Here is a 20784-nt window from a genome sequence, read left to right as displayed (position 1 = left end):
TCTGTTCATAGAATATAGTCGCTGCTGAGTACATGTTCTAGTATATTCTTCTCAAAAGACGTTCTGTTAAAGCTTGATAAGAAATAAAAAATATTGTGGGACATCATGGCCACACCTGATGCCTGTGGTGTAACAGAGCAGTGTCACATGCAGAGACATCAGAGCCCAGCCTCAGTCAGTGCATTGGAGTGAACCTCCAAAACGTCCATGATAAAGCAGCGGCCGATGACCATTTAACAGAGAGACCTTTCTGCAGAGCTGTGGGGTTACTCAGGACACATCCATGTGGGACAGCACCGCCCAATCTCTGGTGGAACCCTGTGGTTTTGAAGACATCCCATCATACATCTTTAAATATGTATTCAAATGGTGGACCAAGTGAATGAATGTTAAATACTTGAACCTACCGTATTTTCCGCACTATTAGGCGCTCTGGATTATAAGGCGCACTGTCATTAAATGGTCTATTTTTGAACTTTTTTCACAAATAAACCGCACTAGACTTTAAACGAAACAATAGTTGGATGGTTCAGTGGGACTTTGTTTGGCGCGTTCACGGTGACTCTGGGCTTTGTTCAGTTGTGGCGTGTAGGGAGGGTGCTGTCTGGGACGTGTTTGCAGTGACTCAGTTGTTCACTTGTGTCTAGAAGTGGCACATTGCACTCGCTTTTTCGGTTCGTTCCTCTGTTCCGTTCCTCGTCCGTGTGGAGTGATGAGTGTGGCTGTGGGTGTTTTTCGCTGCGCGGTCACTGTCTGCTCCGTGTGTGTTTGCGTGCGCTGTGGCTTTGTAGTTTACTGAAGTCGTGCTGGGACACCTGAGTGGAATCGTGCATAGGGCGCTCTGGATTGTGGGGTCGTTTTTTGATAGGGCTGGAGGTTTTTGAGTGCGCCCTATAGTGCGGAAAATACGGTACTAATCTCCATGGCACTATATACACATTTAGAACAAATGTGCTATATAATACTGTTACCAGAAACCTCAGCATTTTGATATTTTACACATTTGTTATATATTACCTGATATAATGTACATTCTGTTGATAAATGACTGGTTGTGAACACAGATTACAGGATAAAATAGTTTATTTTATAGTCTCATAGTAAAGGTAGGCCTCAACTTGCAAGACATTTGCTGGCAGTATGTACAACATACTTGTAATTTCCATGGAATGGACAAACAGAGACCTTTGACTCTACTGGTATCCTCCTAAATGCAAATCAAATCAAACAATATACATACACACACGTTTCCTAGACACTCAAAGGCTTCCTGTTTCCTCGGGGGGTTCACGGTGTAAAGCACAACACGGACAGGGACTCTGGGCTTCCTCAGACATTCATATACCTATTTTATACCGTACAAGAACTACAAGTGACAATCTGCATTTTCCCAGGACTTGTGAGGTACTACAAAATGCATAACATACTTTGGAACTCGAAAACATCCAATCAATGCTTTTAGAATATATAAAATGAGATGCCTTTTTTTTTTCAGCCACCTAAAGTCATTCACTACTTCAAGCTAATGGACGAAATACATTACAAGTTTAGGAATAAGCTCCTTCAACACATCAAATTTAAGAAATCAGATTTCTGTGTTCAATAAACCAGCGGGCCTGAGGTGGGGTCATCACTTATACATTAGTTTCACATTCTTTTAGTGGAAAAAAGCAAGCTACAAAGATATTTTTTTTCAAATTTAAAAAGGTAAACTTCAGGACGATCGATCTCGGTGTGTGTGTGTGTAAATTCTAAACAGATTTTTTTCATATCAAGAATAACAAAAATAATAAACACAAACAAAATAATAATAATAATAACATAGCAGTGCTTGGAGGAGTCCGCCTGGCGAGCCTTGTCCTCCCCTAAAAACAGCCCGGGAGGGGGGCTGGAGTCCTTGAAGTGTGAGCCAAGCTGCCTCTTTTTGGGGTTTTGAATCGTTAACGCTCAGAAAACCGAAAACGGGTTGGGGGTGTACAAAGAGAGGGTTAACCTGAAGCTTTCTAGATGTTTCTGTGGACCAACCCTCCTCTCCTTGTGATTGTGTGGTCTCCAGTTTGAAACAGCTCGGAGAGGAGAGACGGAAGGGTTGGTTTTGTTGTCGTAGGGACCTCTCCAGCCGGCAGCGCCCCCTATGGAGGTTCTGGGGATGTGTGTAGCCGCCCTTAGCTGGCCTCGGCACGCAGCTTCTTCCTGGTGGGTGGTTCTTCGTGCTCAGACTCGGAGCTGGAGTCGGAGCCCCCGTCGAAGGCGGATACAGCGCTGCCTTTGGGGTTTGTGTACAGGCTGCTGTCCGAGGAGTAGTTGGACTGGAGCTGTGTGGAGCCCTTCACCTTCTCCAGAGCGCGCACTGACAGAACAAAGAGGGACAGTCAGACACTTAAGACACATGTACCAAGGAAGGAAGCAGAGTGTAAATATCACAAGCAGGATGTGCCTTTTTTGAACATGAGAGTGTGGATGCCCTAGTCTGATTCATCAGCCAGTTTCACTTTGTGGAAACTGTCTGACCTCACAGCATTAGGATTTGTTCGCTCAACAGTAGGTGGGTACTTTTTTATTCAACCAATTACTGCCATTTGGTCGTGATGTATGTAATGCACCAAATCCCATAGGAAGAAGGGCAATAATGTCTTTCCCCTGGATAAAATTCACTAAACATTCTCTTTGTTCCGGCTTTAAATCCTCAATCTCAGAGAATGTCTGTCTTCGTCTGCATCCATCTTGACCGCTTTGTTTACTGTTGAACTGTACCACAAAAGGGACCCAGACAGGCACTTGATTTTGACATCATGGCTTCACAAACTCTTCACTGATTGGCTGGTGCGCGGTCTACAACTTCCTGGGTTCTTGCAAACTGTCTAGTGTGTTCTGATTCCTGACCTAGTCGCTGAAGAGAAACAAAATTGAGCGGAGGCACTAGGTGGCACCAGTCTGGCTATGGATGCACTGCACACAGTTTAAAGTTTACAAAATATGTGAAGTTCTGACTGTATTTGACTAAGTTTGCATGTATGAAAAAAGGCTTGTGTACACAGAACGTGGTGAGTGGCAAGCCCCGCTCAGAATCCCATTCCTGTGCATAGGCTCTATTCACACTTACGTCACAAACCAGGAAGACATTTGGAAAGATGCGATTACAACTTCTGTTCTGGAAAAAATTAGCAAATGGCCAAGTTTTCTTTGTATGTCATTGTAGCGTTCTCTTATGTTCGACTAATCTGATCACATTTACTTCAGTGGGTTTTATCAGAGTCGGTCGGCGAAATCCAGTGTCTCTAACTACACCGGAAGTTGTCATTGCATCTTTTCAAACGTTTTTCTTTTCAAAGTAAATGCAGGGAAGTAGAGAGGGTTTGACAAAGGGCTCAGTTGTCCCAGGTTTTAGAGGCCCAGAATTTGACCCTCTTCCTATTAAATTAAAATGGAGGGGCCCATGTGAGGCTTCTTGCTCCGAGCCCCAAATTTCTATCGACAGGCTTGAGGAAATGTTTCTGTTTCCTGGAGCTTTTTGGTTAAAACAGTGCGAAGGACGGGCACAGCACCATCGGGCAATGTCCCTGTCAAACATGACTGAATAATGGAGCTTATTTACACAGAATACTCCACTTACTCCAGCTTATTACTGTCCTTCCTCAGTGGAATGACAATGAGACTTATTTGATTGTTTTTTAATATCTATTGTGAGTGGATAACGGTGAGTATGTTGTGGTAAGGAGGTGTTGGGTGCAGTACCTTGTTGCTCCAGCAGGGCGTTCTGGCGTTTGAGGTCATCGATGTCCTGCTGGTGTGTGTGGTTTTTCCGCCTCATGTACTGGATGTACTCTGTGGCTTTGTCTAAGATCTGAGCTCGAGACGCCTGGGGGATACACACCACATGTTGGCAAAGTTTATCGCACCCATACTGTTCACAATGACAAAAAAGAGGAAATGATTATTCTGTTATCAATTATCCACATATTTGAACCACAGACATGGTGGACTGAGGGAGTGTGACTTCACCCACACTGTTTAGCTGAAACCAAATGAAGCCAATCGAGGTTAGCAGTTATGGCAGCTAAACTGGAACCAGCGACTACACTTGCACATTTGGCGTGACCTCGGGGAGAGAACGCGACTGACTGGTCTGTTATTAATGTTGATTTACAGACAAAATAGTTAAAGAAGCCAAGGATCCTGTAGCGAGAGAGGTTGTTTCTATTAAACTTGTTCCTAAGTATATGTTTCTAGTTCCTGGAGCTTTTTGGTTTAAACAACGATGAACACGCAGCCCACAGGTGAAGGAGACGGAGCTGTGAGCGCTGCTGTGTGGATGTTTCACCGTCACTGAACAGAACAAACTGCATCACACTGTCATTGGACCAGGACACTTCACAAGACTTTCTCTGAACACGAGGTGGGTAACCACCACTTCTACTTTAATTTCACAGATTGTGCTTTATCAGCCGCAGCGTCTTAAGGACAATTTATGGTCCAGCGTCAAATAGTCTACGTTGACGTGAACCTCAGAGCGTCTGTGTCGACCAAAGTGCACCTCCGACTACGCGTTGAAACGACGCAGACAATAAGGGCTGTGATTGGTTGCCTCTACCACCGCTCTACATACATTTCCTGTACTCCGCTTTCCTTTCATTATACACTGAGTAATAATGTGTTTAATGCAGCTTTACGCATATTTGTTTACATTTTACAGAAATGAAACTTAGAACCACATGGCCAATTTGCATAAACTAAGTGCTCAGAAAACAGCTCGCTCCTTATGCCCTGACACAGTTCAACTTTTGTCGCACTTAAAAAGGACACGTCTCAGTGGAATATGAGTGTTCTCTCTGTGACAGAGGGTTGTTCCCTGTTAAACTTTTCAGAGATTATACATCTACATACGCATAGACCGTATATATGAATGGACATATATTCTAGTCTCTTAGCGTTGTGGTGGTGAATTACTTCGCGGTGCTTGGACCTTAATGCAGATCCGTAAATCAGCATCGACAGCAACAAGGCGTCAGTGGCAGTGTGGATTGAGTCGACGCAGAACTATGCTTAACCTTTTATGTATGTCGATTAGCAACAACTAGGGATCAACTATCAGCACTGCATGCGCCTAAAGCAGACTTGGGCATTCTGTGGTCCTTGACCTGTTTTAACCCGGCCCCCACCAGTTTTGGAGAAGCGCAGTAATGGCTTACAGCAGAATATATTTCAAAATTTGCTCATGAGCATTTGTTACAGCAATGATGACACTGGTTCAGCCTCTTTCCCCCATGCTTGGATTGAAATATGGCCCTCTGGGAAAACAAATTCCCTCCACCCTGCTTTAAAGGGTGGGCCGCCTGGGCTCAGTACTCTGACTCAGTGAACATGTACTACTGGTGGTACATGAGGTTCTCTGCAGGTCTAGTATTTGGTTTCATGTTTAGTCAGTTATTACGATCCTGTTTTTGTCCTCCTTTGATTTTGTCCTTGTTTAGAGCTAAAGTCATACTGTAGTCCTTATTTTAGACCTGATTAAACCCTGGTTTAAACCTGGTAAACCTTGTATTTGGTGTTACTCAAAATGTTCTTAGGTGGTACTTTGTGCAAAAACTTTGACAACCACTACTCTAGGTAACAAACGACTCTACTCTCCTGCTCTTTTAAGAGCCACTTTATTCCTACTGCATCATTGAGCAAAACTGCAGCCTTCAGTCTGGTCCAAGTCCACAAACCATGTCAGCTGATGGAGCCAGAGACTTGTCACTATTTATTTGAATATGTCACATGGCATCAATAAAAAATAAAATACATGATTAGTCAAAATATGGACACACTTAAATGTTTCCATGATTATTTTCGTGATAAATTCTAACTGCAGGGATTAAAACTATGAATGAACACACTTGGAATGTAGTAAACAAAAAAATAAACTCAGAATAACTCTAAACTTTTTAAAACTTTTCCCTGAGAGTGAAGTGAAAAACATTTCAGGAGACTGCTGCATATCTATCTAAAAATGTACAAAGTAGTAAAGGAAAATAAACATTGAATAAGAAGGTGTGTCCAAACAATCAAATTGTAGTGTATATAAAAAGTACTATTGTGATTAATGGGTATTTTGCCTGATGCCACACACACACACACACACACACACACACACACACACACACACAGACACACACACAGACACACAGACACACAACAGTGTGGTCGGGTACCCACCTTCTCGCCCTGCAGCGCGGGCACAGAGTCGCGCAGGCTGTGGAAGCTGTCCTTGATGTGGTCCCTGCGTTTGCGCTCCAGTGCATTGTGGTGTGCCCGTTTGTCTGCCTGTAACACACACACACAGTCACAGCTTCAGAACGGGAGAGACACACACGCGAACGGCCAACACCCGGGAAAACTGTGCGTCTGGAGAAAGTCAATTGGCCATTCAGTTAAACGCGTCTACAGTCACTGAAATGTAGCGCTGAAAGATTTGTGAAAAATATCAAATTTTGATTTCTATGACAAACATCACGATTACATTTGCAGTTTATGCCGGGCGTACACTGTGCAATATTTTCAATCGTTTCACTCAGCTCCAGCTCAAACTGTACGACCAAATCACAGGGTTTAAAAGTTCACAGCTCACGATTCATGTTCTCACACTATCCGATCCGATGCTGGTATGTGAGAGGCGGCTGATTTCAAACAGGTTTGATATTCTTGCGACCTATGATTGCCGTTTGGGAGGTGGTTGTGAGGTATTAATCTGTTCTCGTTACCCCATGTTTACTACACGAAGCACGACGCACGATTAAGGCAAAACTCAGTCCGATCCTAAAAACATTCGCACAAGTGAAAAATCGTCTCAAAAGGGCCAAAAATTGCACAGTGTACGCACAGCTTTAGGTTTTAATCACAGGATTCTGTTCAAAATTCACATTTTAAACATGTCCAGAAGAACTGGTGGAAAATAACTAATACAATAATCACATTTCAGAACATTCGCACAAACCTACACTACAGGTTTCAGTAGTTTTAAGACTATATCAATTCATGTAGCGATTTCGATTTGCTTATGATTCATCTTGGAGCTCGATTAAAATGCTGTATCCAAAATTAAGGTTACTGAATTCAGTCAACAACCTTTGTCATTGTAGGTTTAGTTTACGTTTTGTGTAGAGTGACCAGATGTCCCTAGTTTTGACCCTGTGTCCTCTGTCCCAGCAGATTTATTGAAAACCATTGATTTGTCCCAGTTTATACAAGAAATGTCCCAGATGTCCCTATTTTTGACCAATCTGACCCTTGCCAACAGTAAAAAGAGGCATAAATTGTAATTTGTTTAGGTAAAATACAGAAACGCTGCTTAAAAATGACAAAAACATCAAGAAAATGTGACTATACTGACTCAAATTTGTGCCGAGTTCATACAAATTTTTCTTCATTATACACTTGTTTCTCGATTTTATTATTACCAACACTTCAAACCAGGGATGATCCAGTTTTTTATTGTGAAAATCTGGTCACTCTTTAACTTCCAAAGATAGTGGAAGTGTATAATGTTTTACTGTAGACAAAATCTGTAATAGTTAGAAGAGTTTAAAGTGTCAATACTCAGGCCGGTCACGTCTCACGTCATAACATTTCCTAGTAGTACAAAGAAAAAGTATCCATGATCAGTGTTGGGGAGTAACAGATTACATGTACCAGAGTTACGTAATCAGAGTACAAATTATGAGTAACTGTATTCAGTTACAATTACTGTTTCAGTGAGTGGTAATTGGATTACAGTTACTTTGTTGAAATAAATGGATTACACAGCGGTATTTTCCTGTTTTCACATTTTGGGCTATATCCCCCTTTTTTTTTTTAGGTAATTCCACTGATTGCCGGACACTAAACCAGAACTAAATCAGGATCGAACCAGGACTGAACCCAGGTCTAAACCAGGACAAAAATCAGGTCTAAACTAGATCTAAACCAGGTCTAAATTAGATCTAAACCAGGTCTAAATTAGATCTAAACTGGGGCTGAAACCAGGTCTAAACTAGATCTAAACCAGGCATAAACTAGATCTAAACCAGGTCAAAATTTGATCTAAACTGGGGCTGAAACAGGTCTAAACTAGATCTAAACCAGGTCTAAATTTGATCTAAACTGGGGCTGAAATCAGGTCTAAACTAGATCTAAACCAGGGCTAAAACCAGGTCTAAATTAGATCTAAACTGGGGCTGAAACCAGGTCTAAACTAGATCTAAACCAGGACTAAAACAAGATTTAACAGGACTAAACCAGGCCGCACGGACCGTGTCTCCTCGTCTTCTATCAATAATATTTTTAATACGGTTAAGGAAAAACTGTGCTTTTTATTGTCTTTTAGCAGACAAAACATCTTATGTGAAGATTTCTGAGTCTTTGCTTCTCTACAGAAAATCAAGTCATCCAAAGTATTCAGATTACATTACTCACTTTAAGTAATTTAATGGAAAATTTAATTTTGGGGTATGTAATCTGTAATCTGTAGGGGAATACATTTTAAAAATAACCTTCCCAACACTGTCCATGATAAATATTCACTACCAAACATTATTCTCCCATCTATGTATTGAATCATTCGTCGATATAGGATTTATCGTGACAGGTTTATCAACACACGCTCTTATTTAAAGCCGCTTTTGCGCTGCTGTAGTCGTGTCGTGTAGAGTTTGATGTGAGGTTTGGAGTCTGGCAAACGTGTGGCTGTGACCAATTCGACGCTTTAGTAGCTAATGAGGGGAGCTAATTCTCCAGCCTCCGAGTCAAATTGTGATTTCTGTCATTCTTATCTCGGGTTACAAATTGACTTGGCAGCTTTGGCACGGGTGTTGAGTCTAATCTTGTGTCTTGTTTTGATAGTGAATTCCCACCGCTGTAAGAACGAGGTTACGATGACTCTGGCACGCGGATATTAGGACTGATTCATTTTAAGCGGCTGCACGATTTTTTTCCCCCGTGTCGTTGGGCAAAATGTGTCGTCTGTTTTTAATTATAAAGCGTTTTATTGTCAGAACCAGGAAATGCAGTGTGAAAATAAAAAGGTTCTCTCATTGTGGTTTAATTTGTTCGATCATAAACGATAATATTAACAAAGGCACAAAAGTTTATTATTAGTTTGTACGACCATAAACAAAAAAAAAAAAAAATCCTTACATTCTTTCATTCTTATTGTGGTTTATTTTCTATGATCATAAACCATAAAATTTTGTGCCTTCATTAACATTATTATTAGTTTCTACGACAATAAACGAAAACAAAAAAAATCCTTACACTTTTTCATTCTCATTGTGGTTTATTTTCTGATCATAAACGATAAACTTTTGTGTCTTAGTTAACATTAGTATTAGTTTGTACCACCATAAATGTAAACAAACAAAAAAAAAAATTCACTTTTTCATCTTCATTATGGTTTATTTTCTACGATCATAAACGATAAAATTTTGTGCCGTTGTTTACATTAGTATTAGTTTGTACGACCCTAAACGAAAACAAAAAATCCTTGCATTCTTTCATTCTCTTTGTGTTTTATTTTCTACGATCATAAACCATAAAATTTTGTGCCTTCTTTAACATTATTATTAGTTTCTACAACAATAAACGATAACAAAAAAATCCTTACACATTTTCAACCTATTTGTGGTTTATTTTATACAATTCAAAATGATAAACTTTTGTGCCTTCGTTAACATTATTATTAGTTTGTACGACCATAAACAAAAACTAAAAAATATCCTTACATTCTTTCATTCTTATTATGGTTTATTTTGTACGAACATAAACCATACAGTTTTGTGCATTCGTTAACATTATTATGAGTTTCTACGACAAACAAACAAAACAAAAAAAAATCCTTACACATTTTCATTTTCTTTGTGGTTTATTTTGTACGATCATAAACCATAAAGTTTTGCGCCTTTGTTAAAATTTGTATTAGTTTGTACGACCATAAACGAAAAAAACTAATAAAAAACTGGCATCTTAAAAAAAAAAGAAGAACTAAGAAAAAAGTGATTGTATTTCTATTAGAGTGGTTAATACATGGAAAAATCTGAGTGATTTATTTATTTATTACACTGTAGAAGCCCTTAAAAAAAATGTATAAAGCGTTATGTTTTGAAAGATATAAAGCTCTGGATGATGAATGAATTATGCATTACATTTTGTTTGTTTTAATTTATATTTTTTTTATTAATAAAATAAAGTCTGTTTGTTTTTTATTTGACATATAAATATACGTTCTAACAATGTAATTAATCATGACGTCCCTGCAAAGAAATGCTCCCCAGCCCATCATTAGTCACATTTTAACGTCAATCTGTAACCACAACATCACACTGCAACATGGTCACCGCCGCAGGTCACATGGTTCAAAACACAGCAGGAAATCTACAGGTTCTTAGGCCAAACCAGTGAAGGCTTCAGTCAATGAGATCCCATCGACTCTAATCCACGTATTCAGAGCCACGGAGACGTCAGCTCGGTCTGATCTGATCTCTGGGTGAGCATGCGGCTGAGGCTTCACCCGAAGCACTCACTGTAAGTCACATGATCATGTGACCTCCAATGACAGGTCAAAACAAGCAGAGCACAATACACGCAGAAGGGCTTAAAAGGAGGAAGTAGGTCTAGATGTATTTAAGCTCACAATTAAATGCATCGGCATGAGCTGCAAAAATCGTAATGAAAATGCAAAAAAAAGGCAGTAACTGTGTATGTTAAGAGTAAATTTTGAGCTCAATATTTTTCACAATATTTATTCACATGATAAAGAAGGTTTCAAATAACCCCCAAAATGACATGAACTCATTTATGACCAAACATGTCACGGCGTTCTGCCTTTGTAGAGCAAAACTAGTTTCACAACGGATGAATTTAATCACTACGAATGATTGATGTGCACTGCATTTTTTACATATAGCTAAAAGATTTATTGTAACTGAATCAAAGTCACTATTTCCAAGGTCTCAAGAAGCAAATGATGCAATTCTACAGGTGATGTCTTCTAAAAAAAACACTGTATATAGAGTTTAGGCCTCTTCAAAGATGTTTTGAAATGTTTGTAATTCTAGTATTTGTCTAAAAGTTCATATTTGAGACTTGACTAGCACTGTTAAAAATGTGCACTAAACTGAAAATGTATTGTTTCCATATACATTCCATATCCAGCCATTAAATTGTACTTTTTATATTTAAATTTTTCAGTATTTTCAGTCCTACTTTGAGCATGAGGCAAGATTGAAACTGACGACACCAAAACTGAAACTATTACAAGTATTAGACCAGATCACGCAATACTTCTGAGAAAAACTGAACATTTCTGGTACAATTTCACTATATCTCTCTCTCAAAATCTCATGCTTATACTTGCTGCCCTACATCCTTTGCCCACTTGCTCGTGTTTGTGGTTTAGAATCATTCCTGTTCATATGGATGTGCCCATGACCGGGAGAATGACAGGGTTTGGGGCGTGACGGTGTTGTTGCCAACCGTACGTGTGGCACAAACAAACACAAACTCATGACTGGCAGTCCTGGCATGTGCAACGACGAGTCCAGCAGCCCTTTGTCAAATATGTGGGCAGGAAAAGGCCAGGAATGTTTAGGGACTGGTCTGATGGCAATAACGGGCGAACTCATCAACCGCCAAACCTGTAGCTCACGTGCTGCATCATGTCATTATGATTACAGCCTTGAGCACGTTCTCAAATTGGAAAATCTTGTGTTATTTTTCCTCCTCACTATAATCCTATGTCCTTAATTGACGGCTAGAATGTTATTTCAACAATTTGTTTCCAATTATTTCCAAGTATAAGCAGTTAAATCCAAAAGATACATTGGGGAAAATACGCCCAGGACAGTAGGGGTGTGCAAAAATATCAAAATATCGATATATCGTATAGTTTAATGTGAAGATACAGTATCGATATATTGCCAAGAGTATTTTTTGGTATATTTTACTAGATTATTTTGTTACAGCGCTACAGTATTGTTGCTTGTTTAGAGAAAGGAAACTCGTTTATTTGACATTTTCAATGTTTCGATGATTAAAATGTTTGTGTTTCATATTCACTTTGCACAAGAAGTGGTTTAAAAAAGACTTTTAGTATCGCAGACATGATTTAGACTTTTTACTGACTTGTTTTTTACTGAACTGTATCGAATTGATTTGAAATATATCGTATCGAAAGTTCACTGTATCGGGATATGTATCGTCTTGAGACTTATGTATCGAGGTATGTATAGTATCGGGAGCTTCTTACTGATACCCAGCCCTACAGGTCACGCATAATTAATCTTAACAGCACCACTTAATTCATCTGTAATTACACTTTAAGGTGCACTATGGAACTTTTCTAGTGGTGGATCTGCAACGTGCATGTCTCCATAAAGATACTATTGCTTTGCCTGGAATGTCCCACTTTTCAGCATTAAACTTTTTAATAGGGCCGGGCACGTTAACACAATTAAGTCATTATCGCCGACAATTATTTTAACGCCGTTAATGCAGTTTTTATTATTTATTTATTTTATTGTAAACGTCTGTTTCTCACATGGCTTTTATTTTGAAAAAGTCCACTGTGAGCGTTTCTTGACGTCTTTTCTTTACACTTTTTTCACTTTTAAATTAATTACAGGTAGTTTTTCTGTGAGCAGGTTAGGGCTGGGTATCATTAAGAAGTTACTGATACGATACATACCTCGATACAGTGCGCTTTTGATTCGATATGATATATTTCAAATCGATTTGATACAGTTCAATAAAAAAATAAAGTCTAAATCATGGCTGTGATACTAAAAGTCTTTGTTAAACCACTTCTTGTGCAAAGTGAATATGAAACACAAACATTTTAATCATCAAAACAGCAAAAATGTCAAATGTGTTGAGTTTCCTTTCTCTAAACAAGCAACAAAACTGTAGCTGTAACAAAATAATTTAGTAAAACATACCAAAAAATACTCTTGGCGATATATCGATACAGCAACCTACGATATCGCAACTGTATAATCACATTAAACGATCCGATATATATCGATATTTCAATATTTTTGCACACCCCTAGAGCAGGGTCACCTTTCAAACAATCTGACCTGTAACTTGGCTTGATGGAGATAGACACATTTACTTATATATTAACTTACTGTGGAACAATCAAGGCAAAGCAATAACATCTCTAAGGAGGTATTGGTCTACCAGAAAAGTTACACTGTGCACCTTTAAAGTCTCTGGCCTGTTACGCTTTACAACTGAATAGCTGGCTAATGAGTACAACCACCTAAACATGCAAAGCTAATTGAATGTGTTCCTGCGCCGTAAGTCTACTCCCGTCAGACTGTACATTCAGTGCTTCGTACCGAGTGGCTAAAAGCTGGTGTCTAGTTACTGAACAGCAGCTATTATCAGTTCATCACAGACACGATCCTTCTGCGGAGGACAAACCTGTCCACTGTCTATTCAAACCTGGCCTTCGTGCGTTGCATAACTCGCCAGGTGCAAAAACACACACATTTATCCAATTATTGCTATGAAAATGGTTCTGCAAATTTCCACCTGATTACATGACGTGCGCAAGTCTATATGTAATCAACTGTACCGTACTTAAGGCGAGACACAATGTAGAAACTGGTTCTTTTCACAAATAATTACAACTAAGGCAACTTGATTATGGAAAAAAAAACATTATCACGATTATTTTAGTCAATATTGAAATCATGATTATTCAAACTTTTTTTTTTAGGTTACACGATGCATTTATTCAGCATTTCTCTCAAAAAAAAAAGAAAGAAAAACACTTTATTAGGGCTGGGTGTCATTAAGAAGTTGCTGATATCACCCTGGTTCTACGATACAATGTTAAATTTGGTTTAAATAATTCTATATATAAAAAAAAAAAAATTATGTAGGTAAATGGAAAATGTAGGTAAATGTACCCGAGTGTATGTCTGTAAATGTGGATATGTAGGTATATATGTATGAATTTATATGTGTATGTATTTATATATGAGAATATGTGTATACTTATGGTACGAGGATATTACTATCTAACAAAATCCTGTAAGACTATATTTTTCAATTTGTGAAATAAAAAAAAAAAAAAGTTACTGATATGATACATAGGTACAATGAGCTTTCGATTCGATACGATATATTTCAAATCGATTCGATACGGTTCAATAAAAGTAATGGCTAAATAATGACTGTGATACTAAAAGTCTTTGTTAAACCACTTCTTCTGCAAAGTGAATATAAAACACAAACATTTTAATCATGAGAACAGTGAATATGTCAAATGTGTCGTGTAAATGAGTTTCCTTCCACTAAACAAACAACAAAACTGTAGCGCTGTAACAAAATGATTTAGTAGAATATTCCCAAAAATACTCTTGGTGATATAATCGATACAGCAGCCCACGATATCGATACTGTATCATCACATTAAACAATATGATATATATCGATATTTCAATATTTTTGCACACACCTATTTGTTACTGATAATTGACGCAAATCTTTCAAATTTAAAATAAATTCAGGCTACAAATATGAACCTTAGAGCAGTTTTGTGATGTATAAAGCATAAAACGAATCAAATATACTTGAAATAAGGCACAAAAAAATCCAAAATGAACTATATATCCAGCTATTCTACAAAAAAATGAAATAAATATACTTATTTATATAAAAATTTTCAATCGTTTCAACTCGATTATATGAGTTTGGAGATTGTTTGACACGCAAATCGAAATTGCGATCAAAATTCGATTAATTGCACAGTTTAATTACAACGCTTCTTTCCTTTTGGGTGTTGCCGTACTTACAACACTAACATATGGCGTCTGGTTTGATTGTGCTAGTAACAAGCCTAGGTAAACGAGGTGCGTGGAAACAGGAGGAGCATTAGGACAACCTGGGCCAAATATGCTAATCTCACGCACTCTCCGACAGATGGTGTGCTGTGGCAACCCCGGAAATACACCCAAAGCCAGGCCCTGGGAAAAAACCGTAAGTACTTTCGTTTTCGCAGTAGCAGGTACTTCGGGGCAGGTTCAGATTTCTATTTTGACTAAACTATTGACACTATAAAAGCCAATCATGACATGTTACATAAGCAGCCAGGTGCAGAGTGGAGGAGCAAGCCTTTTAAGCTGCTCGCATTCTCCATTTGAAAACCTATACTTCACTTAGGGCTAGACGTGGACTAGTTTCCTGTGTTAATAACAGTGGAAACGCCAATAAACCACAGTTTCCAGAAGGCCAACTTTGAATTAAATACAAAAAAAAAATGAATTCAGTTGTGCTGCTTCAGCGTATTTTTTAAGTCACAGGAACTTTCATGATTACAACTTCACCTACAGCTTTTACTTAAACGCAACAGTAACAGCATATTCATATTTAAAGTACTGTGTGCTTTTCAGACGACTCCTCAGTTTTATTTTTGGACCAGAAGGAGCCATTGTAAAATTATAGTGCGGTCTAAACCAACCAATTAGGCAGTTTGGTGTAGACTTCAACAAATGTATCCATTTCATTTGAGGATGTTGAACGGTCTGCAGTTGTGTGCTCTACTTTTCACTCACTGAACATTTGACTGGGAGATTATTTCACTTTTCATAATGATTTTTGTCTTTATACTTAACACAGAACCTTATGTTGTGCTAACTTCATACTGCATGGACTGGTGCATAATCACTATACCTAAAATTCTAATTAGAGATGAACCGAACTTTTTACTTTATACATGTACAAGAGACTTTATCGAACAGCTTGTACAGTTAATGTGCGCTGATTGAATTCTGCTTATAAATATTGCATTTCTCTACTCTCATAAAATCTAACCTCAATTTACCTCCTGGGATTGAATGTCACTCATTTTTCTTTTTTTAGTAACATACACACTATATATATGACACACGCACACACAAACATACATACTGTACACATCTATACTGTCCTTAATATTATATAGTATTATAATATAACATTAACACTTTATAGATTGAAATGATTAGTGGTTGAAAATTTTCCTGCAAATTATTAGTTCTTATAAGACAGCAAATAAAGAATACACCATTCCATGATTTAACCCTGACGCCATTAAGGCACATTAAATGATCTGACTTCAATATTTTCATTTCCATATTGTGTGGTACATTAGAGTAAAAAAAAAGCTTACTGGCACAATAAGCATATAGCCTATATACCAGTGTGCCTAATCTCATGCCTGCGCTTCCTCTTTTGCCTTCTCTGAAAACCCGCGCACACATCGCGCAAATTGTGCAGCCTTTGCACTAACCCGCAATGTTTTTCACGCTATGCACCCTGAGCGCTGCGGCTGCACGTCACTGAAAAACGGCCTGTTATTTAGTGCCCTATGGAGGGAGATTGTTCTATAACACGACGCACAGCAGGCACCAGCATCTCGACTTTCCCTCGCCTGCACACTCATCTCTCATGCAGCAGAAGGAGGAGTCTTCAGCGGCATGACCTACATCCACGGCGCGGATCAGAGAGGGTCCCGCGCGCAGGACACAACCTGCTGCCCACGGGTTCCTCTGGACCCACACACGGACTGTGCACACAGGAAAAATAAGAGGAACGGTAGAAGAAAAGTGCTTGAAGCAGGATAAAGCTTCCGTCTAAATATAGGTGTCGTGTCGGCGGCTGCCTACGGCCGCGGACACGAGCTGGATCCACAGGGTAAAGCCGTGAGGAGCTGCAGCAGGAGCAGCCACATAAACCCACAGCCCACAGATCACAGCTCACACTCACAACAACATCATCATCATCATCATCATCATCATCAACACAGCCCCGTGTGCATCTGGACAGCAAGTCAACACTGCACCAAGAATGACCAATGACCATGTTCACCACCTTTACCTTACACTTTCTCTTACCCGTTAAATAAACCGAGGAATATTAAATATTAACAGGGTCAAATGACTCTGAAGCAACATTTAGGACATTTCAGACATGGGACAAACCGCAGCATTACGCACCACAGAGTGATATCTCGGTGATTCTTCCTGCAAAAAAACAGAACAAAAAGTACAATTGTAGGCGGAATTCTTGACCAAACCTTCCTTTTTCTTTGCACCAACTTGAAAAAATATTTTTAAAATTAAAGTAACGATCAGCTAGGTTAAAAGGCCGAGAGGCTCGGATAATTTTAATGGCATTAAGAGAAAACCTGCTTAAATTGGAAGTGTAAAGCTAGCCAGCTTATTGGCTAACGCTAGTCGAGGAGCTAACTCAGCTAGAGCGCTTGTTGACAAAATAAAGCATCGAAAAATTTAAAGTAAAATTACTCACGTCACTGTCGACTTCGATATCATCGTTATCGCTCATTCTTCGATGAAGTAGTCTAGTTTAAAGGGACGGGCCGCTAAAAAACAACATGAATCAGTTTAGCACCGAGCGGCTCCAGCAGCGCTGCAACTGTTTGGACAGAACCAAGGTGGACTCTACGGGCTCCACGTGACTACACTCCACACACACAGACACCGCGCCACAGCGCGCATGCGCGGGTCACAGATGCACTCTGGGAAATGGCGTCTGACCGAATAAGTAATTAAAAACAACGTTAAATATCTTACACAATTCATTGTGAATGCGCAATATGTTAAAACATATTGTGGTGTACGCAGCGGAATTTAATACTGTTTCCCGAAATCTGAAATAAAAAGAGCGTAAATAACATATTTTGCAGGGAGGATTGTAATTAATGGACTACAACTTCCCTTTTCTCATTTTACTCGAATGTACGTCATGAGCTACATTTTCCCTGGTGCATTGTGGGCATTGCTGTTCATACAACTCCAATGTGTCACAAGAGCCAAATCTTGGCAGGGCTGAGACACGTGGATTACAGGAACACGCACAAATTCACGAAGTCAAACATGACACAGCCCACAACCACCACGGGATCCTCTTGGCTAAAAACACTCACAGCATCTCTCAAAACACGAACTCAACACTACAACTGCACATGTGGATGGAAAAAAAATGAATATGGGAAAAATTAAGATTAAGATTAGTTTATTACAATGTAAAAAAAAAAAAAATTCTTTCTTTCTTTTTTCTTTCTTTCTTTTTATATATCTTAATCTCATTTATTTATTCAGCTTCAGGCTATTGCTTTTCCACTTCAGGTCATCTCATTAGGTTACTAATACCTACCTAACCTACATTGCTGATGTAAAATAAATTGTGAATTTCTCGAAGCGCTGTCAAACAGGGTCAGTTGTAATGTAGTGATGATTGACCAGAAGCTGATAATTTACAATTTGACCATTTAGGTTTTAACTTTTTAACTGCACAATCTGTTGCCACATAGTTTTTGCTTTACCAGATGTTTAATAAATGTTTACAAGATAATCTATTATAGGGCGGGAGTAGCTCAGCTGGTGTTTGTCCACAAAGGTTGGTGGTTTGAATCCTGCTCATGACATAAAACAACAGTGGTTGAGCGGTCAGATCCACTGGCCCACAGGTTGTTGGTGGTGGTGTGATTCCAGCTTCCACAGATAAATGCTGTTACTGTGTCCTTCGGCAAGACACTTAACCCACCTCGCCCCTAGTGTCACACTGGTCAGTTTGTGAGTGGTTCCTTGTTATAAAGCGCTTTGAGTGAAGGTGGAAAAGCACTATATTAAAATTTTACCATGTATTGTTTAACATGCCTAAATTACACAAATTTCTGATCTATGTTCTTCTCTCAAACAGAAAACACTCTGTTCCACCTTGTGATGTTGTGGTAATACAGGAAGTGCTCCACTGTAGAAGTGCTCCTGATGATGGTGGACTTCATTACAATAATTTGGATGATTTTAGACCTGGAATTGAACATCTCTACTGAATTAAAGGTAAAAGGTAGTTGTTAACTTGAAAACTATAGCTACATGACATCACAAGGTGGAACCAAGTATTTTGAGGATTACTCAGACATGAGTGGAGTGTTTTCCTTTGCAGGGCTTGTGTGTTAAATGTGTGAATGAAGCAAAACACAGCTCCATGTTTTGATGAGATAACACCACTGTAACACGGCTTAAAACTCACAAGAGTCAATTTTGTGTAATTTACGACTTTTAATTATATATTTAAAATAAGCCTAAATGACTGAAAGTTTATTTTTGCATTCACAGCTGAAATTGCATGTTAATGAATCCAGACTTCCCGCCACACCCAAACAGCAATTTCCCTGGAGGTGTAGTACTCTGAGGTATTTCAACTACTTACACTACTACAGGACCAACAATTAAGTGTGGGGTAAAAGCAGTACACAAGCTTGTAAACAGAGATGAGTCGGGGCAGGTCGGGTCTCCCTTCCCCCCATGTGTCCTGGGTCGCCCTGTTAAACCTTTCAAAGACCCTCGTTTTGTCCCTTGCAACACACACACACTGTACACATAAGGAGGGCCCCATATGCAGTCAGCGTACAAGATTTCTTTTTGTTACTCCCATTGTTGTTATCTGTTCGTTTACAAAAGGAAGGGGGCATTGGACATTGAGAGAGAAGCGATGTTTGTGATCAAGACCAGAGATAACATAAAGAATTACAGCCGTGATTTAGAGTTAATAGAAGATGTCATGATTTCAGTTTTCAATCTAGTTTATTATAATATCAGGAATTTTGTTGTTATCATTTTGTTGTATCAAAGTGTAAATCAATGTTGTGTGATTTGACAATTAAAATGGCTCAATTAAAACCACATTTTGGATATTAGAAAATTTATATTGAATGTACATGAACTAAATGTTTACAAATATGAAAATGGATATAAAATGACAAAAGAGACTGAAATGCAAATTTGAAGGATTATGTCTAATAGAAAAATAGTGTTTCTGTGCTGTGTCCCACTGCAAGCTCAGTTCTTGCTATCTTGATTATCTCATCAGAGGTATAATACTCCCTACAACTGAAGCATAGCCAGATTGGACTGGACTGGAATAGACAGTATTATCACAAGAGTCACCTTTTTAAAGTGGGACTAAACATCTAAACCACTGTTTCCCAAAGACTGTCTTCCAAGTGAGTCTCAAGAGATCTTTTTTCGGGTCACCTTATCACGATCTGCATGTAGGTCTGTGATATACATTTCTGATACTGATATGCGTGTTGTGCTCTTCTCTTGCACTCGGACTGGAACGCGCTACAAAAATGCAGACAGGCCCACCTATCTCATTAGAAATGGTAAGACATGTTTTGTATAATTTCTAATCTTTTTGTTATTATTTTATTGACTATTTTGTTCCAGTATTGCTGGTTCAATTGCATACTGTACGGAAAAAGAAATGGGCTACATTCAATGTCCAAATAGGTGACTTATGGATCCTTTTATTGCTGCTTTAATGTTTAAAACTTGAGTAATACTAATTGTTCAGAGAGACACGATCACTCAGTCAACAATAAAACATCCTCGGTAATGTTCAATAATGGTCGAATCCAACTTTATTTGGGGATTTAGGAATAGTATTTATTGCCTTGAGTTGGGAAGGTTTGTGACTTTTAAAATATGGGTACCCAGAAAAAAAAAAAAGTTTGCGAAACACTGATCTAAACCACAAAATCATTTCAAATAAACTGATACAGACTCAGGAAGAGAGTGAAATTAGATGAAATAAGGGATGGGTTCTGGAGGTTTATTAAAAAGTTGGATTGATTGAGCTGATTATAACTAAAAAGATTGTAAATTACGAGTGTAATTTTCAAAACAAAACACTGGTTATTCTGCTGTACAAAGGCAGAACGTCGTAACATTGTGTTTGGTCAAAAATGAGTTCATG

At 38.7% G+C, this 20784-nt stretch overlaps 1 protein-coding gene across 4 annotated transcripts; it reads right to left on the bottom strand.

Moving 5' to 3' along the window:
• Window positions 1-1065: 1065 nt before the first annotated feature.
• Window positions 1066-17474, bottom strand: max (myc associated factor X). 4 transcript variants are annotated; one of them, XM_055149254.1, is made up of 5 exons: window positions 17311-17474; window positions 16998-17024; window positions 6199-6306; window positions 3736-3904; window positions 1066-2350 (listed from the first exon to the last, which is right to left on the bottom strand). In XM_055149254.1, the coding sequence occupies exons 1-5, from the start codon at window positions 17344-17346 to the stop codon at window positions 2166-2168; spliced, it is 525 nt and encodes a 174-aa protein (XP_055005229.1). In that variant the 5' UTR covers window positions 17347-17474; the 3' UTR covers window positions 1066-2165. The 4 variants fall into 4 exon arrangements, with proteins under 4 accessions (XP_055005229.1, XP_020789628.1, XP_055005230.1 ...); XM_020933969.2 differs by having other exon boundaries at window positions 3736-3859; window positions 17311-17472; XM_055149255.1 differs by lacking the exon at window positions 16998-17024.
• Between the last annotated feature and the right edge of the window lie 3310 nt (window positions 17475-20784).

Source organism: Boleophthalmus pectinirostris, unplaced genomic scaffold (assembly GCF_026225935.1).
Source record: "Boleophthalmus pectinirostris isolate CB_2022bp ecotype Guang Dong unplaced genomic scaffold, ASM2622593v1 HiC_scaffold_13, whole genome shotgun sequence".
NCBI classification, from domain to species: Eukaryota; Metazoa; Chordata; class Actinopteri; order Gobiiformes; family Gobiidae; genus Boleophthalmus; species Boleophthalmus pectinirostris.
The sequence above is the reverse complement of the archived record's forward strand: the minus strand, read 5'-3'. Positions and strand labels throughout refer to the sequence as shown.